This window comes from Primulina tabacum, chromosome 2, assembly GCF_025594145.1.
Source record: "Primulina tabacum isolate GXHZ01 chromosome 2, ASM2559414v2, whole genome shotgun sequence".
Classification (NCBI taxonomy): Eukaryota; Viridiplantae; Streptophyta; class Magnoliopsida; order Lamiales; family Gesneriaceae; genus Primulina; species Primulina tabacum.
In genome coordinates, this window is record NC_134551.1 from 49,060,024 (window position 1) to 49,074,144 (window position 14,121).

The following is a 14,121-nucleotide window of genomic DNA, read 5'->3' on the forward strand; positions in this document are numbered from 1 at the left end:
AGATTATTTTCAGTATGCCTCAGGACAGGATATGTTAACTCATGCATATTTTAATTCAGATTTTTACTCGTTACCTGCGATATATACATGCTGAGTCTTTAGGCTCACTAGACTTGATTGTTGTAGGTACTGATGAGGCCAGGGCCGAGGGCGGGGACCAGTGAGCCAGCTTGGGTCGGCAGTAGTGGCACCCGAGGACCTCAGTGCAGCAGTTGTTATGTTATTCCGCAAACAATTTTTATCAGTTGTTGGATATTTTTAAATTGTGATTTTTGGCAAATTTTATTTTCTTCCGCTGCAATATTTTGAAATATGGAACTTGATTCACCAGTGATTTTTATGAATGAGGCCATTTGAGTTCTTTTAAAAAGAAAATTTTTAATTTTCCGCAAATTTTCAAGAAAGGAGTTTTAGGCCCTTCACAAGTTTGAACACAAATCAAACTAAAAGTTGCCTAACTGAAGATTAATGCACAGTTTATCGAAGGCAACTAAAACCAGCTGAACTGAACCTATCGAAAACAAACTGAACCAATCGAAGACAACTAACTGATCAGTTGGAAACTGATCAGTTGACATATTCAGTTGTGAGCTCATCAGTTGATCATTCAGCTGTACACGTCATCAGTTGAAAAGGACATTCAACCGACAACAGTACAAAGAAGACTGCAACTTGTAGTGAACGTCGTATTACAGAGCTTACCGTGTACGAATGTCAGAAGAATATTGACGTGGCAATCAACGGATATAAAGATTCAAATTATTTAATGTTACCGTTAAAGAGAAGCCTATAAATAGGTGAGAAGAGCAGTTGAAAAAGAGAGAGAACAATAACTATAATCGATCAGTCGTGCTATTCATCTTGCTGTTATTCTGCTCAGATTCAAAAGTAGCTCACACTCATTAGATACATCAGTAGCATTCAAGGCTAAATTTCGAGCTCATTGTACTAAAATCAGTTAGATACTGTGATACTCATTGTAAACTAAGAGTTTAAGTTTTAAGTTTTGACAGTGTTAAGTCCAAACTGAAGTGGGTCTATACAAGTTTTGTATCGATCAAAGTCTTTTAGTGCATATCCTATCCTCGTGATAGAAGGGGTGACGTAGGAGTAATTAAAATATCCGAACATCAATAAAATCTCGTGTCTATTTATTTCAGTTTATATTCTATCTATCAGTCAGTTTCTTTCCGCACAAATATTTGTTAACTGATTAATATCGACTGACAATATTCCTAGTTTCAGTTTGTCACAAAACTAACACTTCATTCGAAAAGATTTCAAAAGTCGTAAGTATTTATTCAACCCCCCTTCTAAACACTCTTCATTAGTCAACCGATCCTATCACTTTACTTTTTTATTTTTAGTTGTATTTCGCTAGTCATGCTGACGTGAGATTGAACATGTCAAAACAGGATAGCGGAACGAGCCTAGACAATTTTGCGTCTAGTTAGATAGTTGTGTAAACGAACTGAATCAAACTAAATATTAGTAAAAATTTAAGTCTCAAATATTAGAATTCAAGCTCGATTAGAATCTAGAAGGCTTTTTTTCGCTTGAGGGTAGCTCGTAATGAATTTCAAACATATTCACGAGCTATTCGAAATATTGTTCGAACATTATGGTTCGAGAATGAAGATTTGAAAGGTTGAAATGTCCAAAATGTCACGTCCCAAGATGAGGCATATTGTAGGACCGAGTACTTACCGCTTTACCAAAAGCTAGAGCTGGTTGTAATGGTGCAACTCAAATTTTTTAAACCGCACAGCAGCTCAAGCATCATGGTTCGATCGTTCTACCAAGTAGGAACAATTATTGCACCCAACAATCTCCCTCCCAATAATTGCACTCCTTGCAATCAATAGGAATCGAACCCGTGACCTTGGCTCTGATACCAATTGTAGGATCTATTGCTTACCGCTTTACCAAAAGCTATAGCTGGTGGTAATGGTGCAAATCAAATCTTTTAAACCGCACAGAAGTTCAAGCACCACGGTTCGATCGCTCTACCAAGCAGGGATAATTATTGCACCCAACACATATCGACATTGGCGTTATTTAACAATTATACAATTGTAAAATGACAAGTCTCATGGTATAATTTTTGCCAAAACCAGTCTCTAGCATAAATCAAATAAGCGTCTTTACAATGCGATAAAAATCAAACGTAATGCGGAAGCGCAACGTAAAAACAAGGTGATAAAATAAATAACAAGAGTAATTCTTGATCAAATATGACATCTTCATCATCTCCAAAAGTATTCTTGTTCTTCTTCGACTTGTTCATCATTCTTATCTGGAATAAAAGTGTAAGAAGTGAGTATTTTATGAAATAGTCAGTACATAGAGGTCGTTCGAGATACAAAAAAAAAACACACACATATATATATTATTTCGAAAATTTGATATAGAATATCATAAGCTTGAATCGTAAAGTAAGATCATATTTCACCATCTCGACGTCATATCATAAATAAGGAATGAAATTCATTTTCTCTTCATGATCTATTAATAATAATCCCTAATTTTTATTTACAACCTTAAACTTAGGAGGATGGGATGGGTCGGGCACCATTTTGGCGGATTGTGAATTTGGTCATAACCTTTCAATCCGAAATCAAACTAATACCTTTCAATCCGAATAACTAATCAAGCTCTATTTCACATAGCTCATTAGATAAGCATATCTATAGATTAAACATTTATGGTGAAATTAATACGAGGACTAAATTGTTAAACCTCTAAAGTTGAAAGGAATTATTCATCAATCCAATGAGGCATCTCCAGATATGACTATTTATGGAACAACGGTATGCTACAATGGGAGTAATATCATCACTCCACATTCAATTATCACTGTTGTGGAGTCCATTCTTAATCTCTAGACCCATATAACAATTATTTACCAATTATAGCCATTGTATCTATCATGTGATTAATGTCTTCGGAGTAGGTTGAACTCAACCTTATTTTTCGACCAATTTTCTGGATTCTCGACTATTTAAGCAGCAAATCTTGGCGTAGAATCTTAATCGAGGGCAGTCCCAACACCAATTATGCAGTGGTCGACGACAGTGTGTCACACATGTAATATCCTTGTCCTACATTTGTTAAAAATTCAAGTTTAAACTAATTTATAATGAGCTACGCCGTACTTGATAGCAATTTGAGTTAACCATTCAAGTTTAAAATGATTTATAATATGGACAAACTCCTACGTGGTTGAGAGCCACCTCTTGAACCTACGGGATAAAGCGTTATATCACAAGAGCCACCTCTTGAACTTGTAAGATGCATCTCTAGATTCCCGACACTGATGGATCTAAGTACATGCCCACGACTAGGATGTTGAGTTTTGAATATGAGGGATGATTGTAATATCTTTATTCCACATGATTTAAAAATCAAAGTTTAAATATGTTTATAATGAGCTACAAGTGATTTTTATAGGAACTTTGGGTTAAGATTTTCTTAAAGCTGGTACGGACATGAAGTGGTTGCAATAGGGGCCTATTGTACACTTACACAGGCACATACTAGGGCCTGGGACATGACAGAATTGTATGAAGATGGTCACCACCGAAAAATAAATGTTTTACAGGGCAAAGTGTTATGTGGATTAGGGCCACTTCTTGAAGCTGCATGAAAAAGTGGGACATCACGAGAGCCATATCATGAACATGTAGGAGTCATTTCTAGATTCTTGACACTGAATCGAGGGAGAGACAGCGACGAGGATATCGTGTTCTGAAAGATGGGTGATTATACTACCCTAGTCTCATATGGTTTAAAAATCAAAGTTTAATATGATTTTATAATGAGCTACAATGAACTTGTATAACAACTTGAGTTAATCATTTTCGTAAACTGAGAACTAATATGAAATAGTTGTTATAGAGATCCATTGTCCAGTCACAGAGATGCGAGCCAAGGCTTTGGGGCGTGATAGCTCATGACCAAAATCTTAAGAAAACCCAACTCACGAGGAGCAAAAGCGAGGGTTTTAGAGAATTTTTTTTGAGTTAAATATTATGAGATTCTTTAAACCGAGAAGAATCACAATAGGGAGCAAGGAAGAGACTAGGTTGGTTGGGTGGAACTCGGACCAGGTCCGTGGTCAACGGGTCGGTTAACCTAGTCAACGGTTTGAACCGGAACCGTAACCGATCAAAGGCGGTCCTATTATTATTTTGGGGCCTAAAACTTGTTGACCAGTCGGGTCGAATAGGTTGAACCCAGCAGGTTGGCAATATTTAATTAATTATTATTTTTTTATGGACGACCACGATGATGTGACTATTGAGAGTCCATAGTCACGATGACGTGATTGTTGTCTTCAATTTGCAATCTCTAATTCTCAATTCATTATCAAAATATCAATTGTAGATTATTGTCAACTGTTCATTTGTTTTCTAATTACTTCAATTTTGTTTTTATCAAAACTGGTTCAACTCGTATTGGTAAGGGCAACAGAAAGAGAATCATGCCCGAGTTTGAGCAATTTTTCTTATTCAATGTTGACGGTTATGATCTTGATTTTTCCGATGAGGAGCAACAAAAACAAGATGCAGCCAAACAAACACATCATCGTCCAAATCAAAAAATTATGAGCAATCCGAAGGCGCTTAAAATTCGAGCAGTGCCTCGCTACACATCTATTATATTCACCAAACATTTTGAAAAAGTGACATTTCTTTCTGGTGATTTGCAAGAAATGGGAATATTGTTCGAAAACTTACAAATTTCAACAAATAGGCAATTATGGAACTTTAACGCGTCACATCGAGAAAAATCATTTGGTGGAAATTAGTATTGATCGTTCTCAAACTCAAATGACGACATTATCATCTCAAACGGATAACAATTATCAACTATTTAAATATTTTGAATCTAAATTTTGAGAATAAACAACTAAATATTGTGCAATTGAGCAACTTTTTTTTAGTTTTGTGATACATATCTTTCGAAAATCGATTTCAACATATGCAAATCTTTTTATTAAACGTATGTCCCAAAATAAACTAAAATGCAAACTTAAAAAAATTATACTTGGACACTACGAGAGTTTAAAATAATCTATGTTACTTTGCAGCCATACATTGTGCTATATTTATATATGTGTATTGTGTAGCCATTGCAGCATATACGAATGTGTGAACGTAAGTCCTGATACAATATATATAGAGATAAATATCTTAGCTTGTCGTGTGTAATGTCCGGCGAGATAGAGAAGTTGGCTTTGTATTAATAATGCCAATCTTTAAGAACCGCTTGATTTGATTTTATAGAAAAATAAAACAATTTTTATTCAAATGGTTTGGTGCGTTTCAATCAGAATATATGTATTGATCTTCAATTTCGAATGTATTACTCTATCTTCATTTTTCCAACAAAAACTAGACCTCGTTGTGGCGTCATTTGATTGTATTTGTACATACAAGAATCACTCATGAAAAGAAAAGAAAAGGAAGGTGTGAATGGGCCAATCAAAATTAGGTCCAACTCAGACTTTGGGCCCCGGCCCATTCCTAACCAAGCATGATCTCTCATTGCACTCGCAGTATCTGACTTAAGTATCGGAGGGGCTACGCCGCGTTGATACCCATAAATGGGCCAATCAAAATTAGGCCCAACCCAGACTTTGGGCCTCGGCCCATTCCTAATCAATGTAGGCGACCCATGATGAATCTCACCTAAAAATATCAAGTTTGATAGTTTAATTATTCATTCATTATATAATTTTTAGCAGCACCCTGAGTTGTTCTCTTATTCCACTCGCAGTATCTGACTTGAACGTCGGAGGGGCTACGCCGTCTAACGATCTCCTTCGTGATTTCAGGCCTAGATAAATTCGAGGTCTGTAGTCGGACTAATATCACCTTCTGAAATCGAATCTTAAATTTTCAGTGAGTATAAGAAGGATTCCGGTGGTTGGGTATTTTGATTTTGATTATGCAGGTAACTTGGACAACAGAAAATCGTTGACATGATACATCTTTATTGAATTTGGAGCTGCAGTTACTTGGAAATCTAGCCTACAGTCTCTTTCAACTACTGGTTCAGAATTTATTGCAACAACTGAGGCAATAAAACAAGCCATGTGGCTTAAGGGTATGACCTCGGAGCTTGGTATTAAACAAGATCAAGTAATGGTTTTATGTGACAATCAAAGTGCGATTAACCTCTCAAAGCATCAAGTTTACAATGAACGGTCTAAGCACATTGATGTGAAGTTACATTTTGTTAGAGATATAATTGCTAAAGGATAAGTGGTTCTTCAAAAAATAGCTACTGAAAAGAATCATGCGGATGTGATGACAAAGTCACTGCCTTGTTCTAAGTTTAGACATTGCCTGAACTTAGTAAATGCAGTGGAAATGAAGTAGAACAACAGGAAGATGGAGGACAGCCAACCTTAGAGACAATGTGGAGATTGTTGTTAATGTGTCTCATAATTAAGATTGGCAGTCTAGGCGGAGTGGGAAGTTGGTGGTGCAACAGACGTACAGTTGCGAAGGCCAACAACACAAAGTCACTTCTCAAGGGAAACTAGAAGGTGAAGGAATTGGGACTCATTTGATGACTGGTCCAACCGGTGTATGTTACTGGCATATAAGGAATGGACTCCACAAAGAAACTAAGTCTGCATCACAAGGGAGAGAAACACGAATGAATGAGAGGTTGAGGGGATAAACTCGATTGTAGAAGTTTTGTTCGTTTTTTCTGTGAAAGCTTGTAATCTGTACTGGAATCTCTTGATTGATAAAAGAAGTGTCGGTTGTGTTCTCCCGTGCACTAGGCTTGTAAAGATAGCCGAAACACGTAAATTCTTGCGTATATTTTACAAATAAATTATTTCTCAACACAAGAAAAGTTGTATATATTTCCGACTCTCACACACGAAATTTAAACATTGAAGTATCAATCAAAAAGTCAAGTTTCATTATGGAATGTTGAAACTTCATGAGTAGATTCTGATTTTTGCGGAGGAAAACAGTACTAATTATATCTACAGTAAGTATCTTGTGAGACGGTCTCACGAATCTTTATTTGTGAGACGGGTTAACCCTATCGATATTCACAATAAAAAGTAATACTCTTAGCATAAAAAGTAATAATTTTTCATTGATGACTCAAATAAGATATCCGTCTCATAAAATACGACCCGTGAGATCGTCTCACACAAATTTTTGCTTTATATCTGACCTAAAACATAGGTTACAATCATTAAAATAACAGACAGACAGATATAAATACAATTTACTAGGTCAACAATTTTCTGTGGGGGCTAAATGAAAATGGTGACATAGGACGACATATACAAAGGTCTGGAAAGCCCCACTACTCCGTTGATTTGTGCCACATTTAATGTAAATGTGTCGGCACAATCTTGTGTGTATGGGAAAGATCGTGGGCAGTTTAGAATATGTCCACTTTGAATTAATTAATTTGCATCATTTCACAAATTTATTAGATGAGGGGAATTCATATGATGCGTGGAGGATCTCATTGCTAAAATCCAAATCATGTGATCACCATTTGACTCAAAGAATAAAACATTTAGTGATGCAGCGTACACCGTCTCATGTTCTTATCGCGAAATCGGTGACATAAATTAAGAAAAAAAAATTGTGAGATGTCTCGCTAGTCAATTTATGAGCATGGCCGTACCTCCTATGAGGCGAGAGAGGCCATCGCCTCAGGGTCCCGGCCCTCACAGGGGCCCAAAAAAATAATAAGTGTCATGTTATTTAGGTATGCACCTAAATAGTCTGTGTAATGGACATTTAAAAAAATTTGGACATTGATCCATTGAAAATATGATTAAATATGATGATTGTGTTATTGTGGATTTAATCAAATTATGTAGAGCCCAAACAATAAAACTACACGGCTCATTGATTAAATTTTTAAAATTTTGTATGCATAAAATGGTAATGTTTATCCAATATATTTATTATTTTATCTTGTGTCAACTCATGTGTTAAACTTTTATACTTTACTTGTCGATTATTTGGCCTCTTTTCTTGAATTTACGTAGTTGGACCCATTTCAAAAAAATAAAACACAAAAAATTGTGATACTTACCTATTTTACATATCTTTATTTTTTATTTTTTGAATAAAATATTATATTTATTATTTAAAACAAATCATATATTTTTACAATATTGGTTCATTATATTTATCATTTTGTTATTTTGATAGTTTTTATTGATAAATTTCAATTTTGGCAACATATCTTACATTTTTTGTCAATTTCAATCTTTTCTCAATATAATTGTTCATATGATACTGCATTAAGTTAGAGCTATGTTGATGTTGTGGCGCACGAAGAAAAAAAACGCAAAGAGATAAATATATAACTCGTAAATTATATTTTCCTTATATCTATTTTTTGGTTATTTTTAATTTGCAAAATGAGCTTTACGATTATTTATGACAACAAAATTTTTTTAACATATTGCCTCAGGCCTTGTGAACCACAGGTACGGCTCTGCTTATGAGATATATTATATTTGAGTTCATAAGAAAGTATTACGCTTATTATGTCAAAAATATTACTTATTATTGTAAATATAGACATGATTGATATATGAGACCGTATCACAAGAGATCTCTGTTAATCACTAAATTGCTAAACCACTAGAAGTCAGGGAATATTTATCCCTCCAAACAGGCCCTTCAAGTTGTAACGTAATTTGTGGACGGTCTTAAATCGTAATTAAATGACAATTAATATTTAATTAAATCAGGAAAAATGATGACAGAATTTGAAAAAACCACTCACCTACCCAAGTGTAGAATCCGTTGGAATCCTCCAGGCCCCAATGGTCCAATCAAACCCCACCACGACCAGTCGACCACCCCTCTTCTTCACTATAATTCACCATTTCTTTTTCAAATCCTAAAAAGATACACGATAAAACAAAAAGAATCAGCAAAGCTAGAGGGAGAAGCTGTGGTTGAGAGAGAGAGAGAATCAAGAAGTTTTTTTGCAGGGTACCCACGATCCAGTTTACTCCAAAACAGTTGCCTTCAATCGATCTGAATTAGATATACAATAATCAAGAAATATGCCCTCTGGTTCTAAGAAGCGGAAAGCTGCCAGGAAAAAGAAGGAAAACCAGCCAGTTTCCAATCACTCTAACGGTATAAAATTATTTCTTTAAATTGAAAAAGGGTTGTTTTTCTTCGTTTGTTTAGTTCTCTCGTACAGACCCATGTGACTTTTAATTATTCTTACATCTTTTTTAGCTTTACAGTTGGGTTTGCATCAATCTTTGGCTTCGTGGGTATCCTTTAAATTGTGTTTTTGCGATTGATTTAGCATCATTTTCTATTGTTGTGATGTATGCTCATGCATTGAATCAATATGTTTGCTTTCTTTGAGCTGTATTTGAGACCGGATTTAAGAACTTGTATTAGTATTTGTTGTCCTTGTTAAGTTTTGGTTATTGATTTCTGAATTTTTTTGTTGTTCTCGATCTTGTTCTGAACTGTTTCAAATGGATCAAAATTCGGTAGGGTGTGATGACATCAAGCAGCAAGATGATAAAGACAGTGATGTTGGGGAGCTTAGCTCTCTCAACTCACACGACCACGATAGCCACCAAAGCCATTTGACGGAGGGGTTGGAAGAAGAAAACGAGAAGGGAGAGAACATTTCACATACTCCCGCAGAAGAAAAATTGAAAATTAAGGATGGTGAAGGGCCCAGAATTGACAGGGAATTTGAGATTGAGGATAAATCTAGTAACAAAGATGACGGAAGTTCGTCTGGGAGCTCTGGTAATAGCTGACAGTAGCCGTAGCAGTTCAGATGACGAGTCTAATTTTATCAAGAAAGGTGAAGCTGCAATAGATCTTACTCCGGTTGTTGATTTGGGAAATGGCAATGAATCTTTGTCTGGAGGACCAGCTGAGAACATAGTCCGTGCTGAGATTGATGATGGAGTTGATTCGGTCGGTGAAAACTCCCCGGCTGAGGAATTAAAGAACACTTCAATCTTGGGTGAGAAAGTAGAGACAGATACATGTATCGCCCCTTGTATAATTGGACCCATGGAATCTGAGGTAAAAAGGCTGGGTTTAGTTGAAGACAATGGTATTTCAAAGGTTTTTATGGATGAACCATCGAAGAAGGACGAATCTATTGAGAATATTGTTACCCTATATCGTAAGGATTGTGTAACCCAGGAAAGTCATGATAGAGTAGCTGCTGACATTGGAGTTGAACTTGAGAAAGATTCTGGAGTTACTGAGGTACTGTTGCTTTCACCTTACTTTTCGGGATATATCTTGTGATTTCACTAACTACTATACAAAAATCTTTCCTGTTTTTGCTAAACTTTTTTCAGGTGTTGTTGGTTCCTGCTCCACATCCAGTGGAAACAACAACGTGGAAGAGTTGTTGTGGACTGTTTGAGGTGTTTGCAGGGTCTAGGAGATGATAATTCTAGTTCACAATCTTCTGAAGCTTCAAATGCATTAATCTTTGATCGCGTACCTCATTCTTCTCGAATACTGAGTATTTTGTTGCAGGACTTACAAATAAATTTGCTTTGATGGAATGTTCCTTGTGTAAAGATCGGACTGATTTTCTCGATTAGAGATTAAGTGATGATATGTAGAACAGCAGGAAAGATCTTGAGTTGTATTATGGGGGGAAGCAGATGGATTGGGTTTTTAGCACACCTGTTTTCTCATCAATTTTGCTGTGGATAGACCTGAACCTTTTCTTCTTCTTTTTTCTGTGTGTGCTGTGGTATGGTTTTTTGGTACAGTTTTATATTTTGGTCTCGGAAACATTTGAGGTTGCAAAAACTTGTGAACATTTGAAGTTGCATCATATGTAAGTGGTGTCTTGCTTCATATTCGTGGGCTGAACGATGGGAATTTGTTGAGTCAATTATATTGGATTGCCTTCTATTTTATGAATGTTACTACCAGCTTCCCATCTATGATTTAATGCAAATCCGTAACACCATCATCATCCTCTGCCAAATTGGTAGAAAGGGTCAGCAAGTGAGATATGACTATGAACTCTCTTCTCGAATCGTAATTACACGAAAATAACATCTCTTCCCACCTGAAAACTTCTCTCCAGTCTCTAATTTCTTACCGGTGGTTTGTCACTTCCTTAGCTCGCAACCGTGGTTGGAACTGTTACTAGACCGCCTCTTCAAGTGTCTTCGCATCTTTTGGTTGATTATTGTTCTTTATGCCTTCACCACAACCACCTCCAACTGGTCTTATGGTCCTGCTTTCCAAAACTTAATTATCACTTTTGAGTACTGCAAAATGATTTCTGATCGAGTTTAATGGTTATTTTATGTCTGTATATTCATTGTTGTTGCTTTTAAAAAATTTTTGTATTATCTATATTATATTATTAAAGTGTGAAATCCGTAGCTATATTAGAAGACATTGAAATATTTAATTTTATAATTACCATTCTCATCCTAAGAAAAACTTTTTTAAATCACTCCATATTTTAAATATAAAAAAAATATAAACAAAACTTCTCTTTTATATGAAACAATCGTCGATATATTGTGAACGATTTATCCGCAATGTGTTAGTTCAATAAATTGTTAGTTACAACAATGCAAGATTACTCATCTATGTTCAATACCCCGTCAATCAAAGATTAACTCATCCTCCTTGCAAGATTGTTAGTTACAACAACATCAAGCTGAGCCGCACGCTCCACAATATCCTTCCTGTTCTTAGTTGATATATTGTGAACGATTTCTGCACAATGTGTCCTGTTTCACAAGGACAAAGATATCACATGGTCACAATATACCCAAGGCAACAAAATAATCATGATCCATTGCTGGGGAATATTGCATTACCTGTTGTGCATCGTCAACTCAAGCTCCTTGGCGTTGTGCACCAGGAATTTCTTGAACCCAGTCAGAAGATAGTGTCTAGTCTTCTTATCCAATCCATATCCTATGTTGGGCATCAAAGTTGGAACCCTTGAACTTTCTTCTAACCGGAGAGTCGATACCTTTGGGCCTGCGCCAGTTTGTCTGTCATGCATTCATGAAAGAATTTGAAGTCAGAGATAAACAGAAAACGTATGCAATCATAATATATTACAAAGAGGTCAATAAATCAGGTGAAAGCGTGAATCTTTTAGTCTGTTTACATGTAAGCAGGATTTATAGTAACAGAAAGCTTATAAGTAGAAGCTAACTATGTCGCAAGACCTGTTCTCCAATTAATTTCTGCCCTGAAACGAAATGTCCAGCAACAAATTAAAATGCTGGACATTAGATACCATGGGCAAATACAGGTTTTTACCAACAACAAAACATACATCGAATAGAGAAGGGAGTTGAAGAAAAAAAATATTAATATAAATAAAAGAAGTCTGTATCAGCAATCTCAGCCGAAAGATGGTGAATTTGCTTGTGATGATCACTGAAAAATCAGAAACTACTGTTAACGTCATCATTGACTACATGAACAGAGTTCACGAATGATAAATAAAAAAACACGAAATTTCAATTCAAGAAAATGCATGATATCGAATCTTGAGATGAGCAAGCGAGATCAGATGGTAGTGCATGTTTTGTAGATCATCATTCAATTACAGAATAGGTGGATAAGTATCATCACGCCTCTTCCTGCTCATCTCAATAATCGAGACCCAGACCCTTCGGTAATGAACCAAAAAACAGTAGAAACAAGATATGTAAACAAATCTAACAAAGAGGAATCAGATAAAAATGTCAATCACCACATTACATCTATGATTCGATGCAACTTAAGCCTGGGGCGACAAATGCACTATCATCACCTTCCTCGGGGGACACAATCAGGAGAATTAAACGATTTCCAAACAAAAAAACGAAGATCAAAACTTGAAACCTTGAAAGGAACGAATCGGTCGCTCTGTGGCCTCTTGAATTTCTTGACACTCTTCTTGATGATTTTATGGTTCTCCACTTCTCCTTCTCTTCGGCCGACCAAAAGAACAGGGCGAGTTCAAGCTCGGGTCTCTCTGGTTTATATAGAGCGACGTTAGGGTTTCGCTAAGCCGCTAGGGTTTTGAAGTGAGAGATATGTGAAAATGGACGGTGAGAGATTGACATCCGCTTTAAATTAATATTATTAGCTCTACAAATATATATTATATTTTTTCCATTTGCGTATTACTTTTACTGTGTATACATACATGATATTAATATATTATAGAGTTACGGAAGCCTTGAAAGATTATATAGATAATATTCACATTTTTTTGTAAGCTCATAAAATAAAAACTCCAAAATTAAGCGTTTTTTTACTTGGGACAATTTTGAGATTGATGACCTAACCAAGAAATTTCCAAAAGACGTGTGAATGAGGACATAAGCAAAAGTTTCGTGTTGGTACAACGAAGACATTAGTCGAATATGTGGCGTTGTAGAGTTGTATTATCTTAACATCATTACTTATTTAATAATCTCGTATTACTAAATCAACAAGTTATTATATTTACTACATGTATTACATCATTTGACTCGGGAGTTCTTGACACCGAAGAAAGAATGCATGATTGTTTGCGGAGTATGTCCCCAAGTTTGAGATGAGCGAACCCCTGAAAATTTTACGAGGGTGCGTATGAGTGAGGATATAAGCACGATGTAAAGACACACGTTGGTACAAAGGTACATGTGAATGAAGATATAAGCACGCTGAAAAGACACGTGTTGATATAGTGGTGACAGAAGTCGAATCAGGACGTTACAAAATGATATCAAATATCGTCGCTAGAACAACAGAAAATAAGTGTTATGCAGAGTAAAGTGCTACGTGATATGAGAATCACCTCTTGAACCTACGTGACAAAAGTGCTACACGCACATGAGTTACCTATTGAATCTGCAAAAGCCACCTCTAGATTCCCGATGTCGATGGATCGATGAACGAGAGGTTGATTGTGATACACGTCTAAGAATGAACAAAATTTCAAAATTGTATAGGTATAAGCCAGTAGAGTCAAAGAAAACTTACAAGATTTGATAGACACAGATAACACCGAAGGAATGAGTTTCTACTTTTATTTTTCAATTATTTCTTCTATTTAAAGACATAAATCATGTGTTAAAGAGCAAAATTCAAA

General features: G+C 35.8%; 1 protein-coding gene, 1 long non-coding RNA gene and 4 other non-coding genes across 6 annotated transcripts; 1 reads left to right on the top strand and 5 right to left on the bottom strand.

Moving 5' to 3' along the window:
* Window positions 1-8,886: 8,886 nt before the first annotated feature.
* LOC142534073 (uncharacterized) lies at window positions 8,887-10,940 on the top strand. The gene is made up of 3 exons (XM_075640981.1): window positions 8,887-9,152; window positions 9,528-10,265; window positions 10,361-10,940. Exons 2-3 carry the CDS (start codon window positions 9,705-9,707, stop codon window positions 10,451-10,453), a joined length of 654 nt encoding a protein of 217 aa, XP_075497096.1. The 5' UTR covers window positions 8,887-9,152; window positions 9,528-9,704; the 3' UTR covers window positions 10,454-10,940.
* Window positions 10,941-11,514: 574 nt separating this feature from the next.
* LOC142534082 (uncharacterized) lies at window positions 11,515-13,073 on the bottom strand. The gene is made up of 3 exons (XR_012816907.1): window positions 12,885-13,073; window positions 11,861-12,040; window positions 11,515-11,770 (listed from the first exon to the last, which is right to left on the bottom strand). It is a non-coding gene; the product is annotated as an uncharacterized LOC142534082 (long non-coding RNA).
* Window positions 12,158-12,302, bottom strand: LOC142538177 (small nucleolar RNA F1/F2/snoR5a). The gene has a single exon (XR_012818714.1). It is a non-coding gene; the product is annotated as a small nucleolar RNA F1/F2/snoR5a (small nucleolar RNA).
* Window positions 12,392-12,476, bottom strand: LOC142538168 (small nucleolar RNA Z196/R39/R59 family). The gene has a single exon (XR_012818706.1). It is a non-coding gene; the product is annotated as a small nucleolar RNA Z196/R39/R59 family (small nucleolar RNA).
* On the bottom strand, window positions 12,561-12,639 carry LOC142538167 (small nucleolar RNA Z195/SNORD33/SNORD32 family). The gene has a single exon (XR_012818705.1). It is a non-coding gene; the product is annotated as a small nucleolar RNA Z195/SNORD33/SNORD32 family (small nucleolar RNA).
* Window positions 12,730-12,817, bottom strand: LOC142538181 (small nucleolar RNA U31b). Its single transcript, XR_012818718.1, has one exon. It is a non-coding gene; the product is annotated as a small nucleolar RNA U31b (small nucleolar RNA).
* Window positions 13,074-14,121: the final 1,048 nt, after the last annotated feature.

Excerpts from the sequence above, each read along its gene's own strand:
- LOC142534073 (XM_075640981.1), top strand. The coding sequence starts at position 9,705 with ATGGTGAAGGGCCCAGAATTGACAGGGAATTTGAGATTGAGGATAAAT. Across the intron at positions 10,266-10,360 it reads AAGATTCTGGAGTTACTGAG|GTGTTGTTGGTTCCTGCTCC; the intron begins GTACTGTTGCTT and ends AACTTTTTTCAG.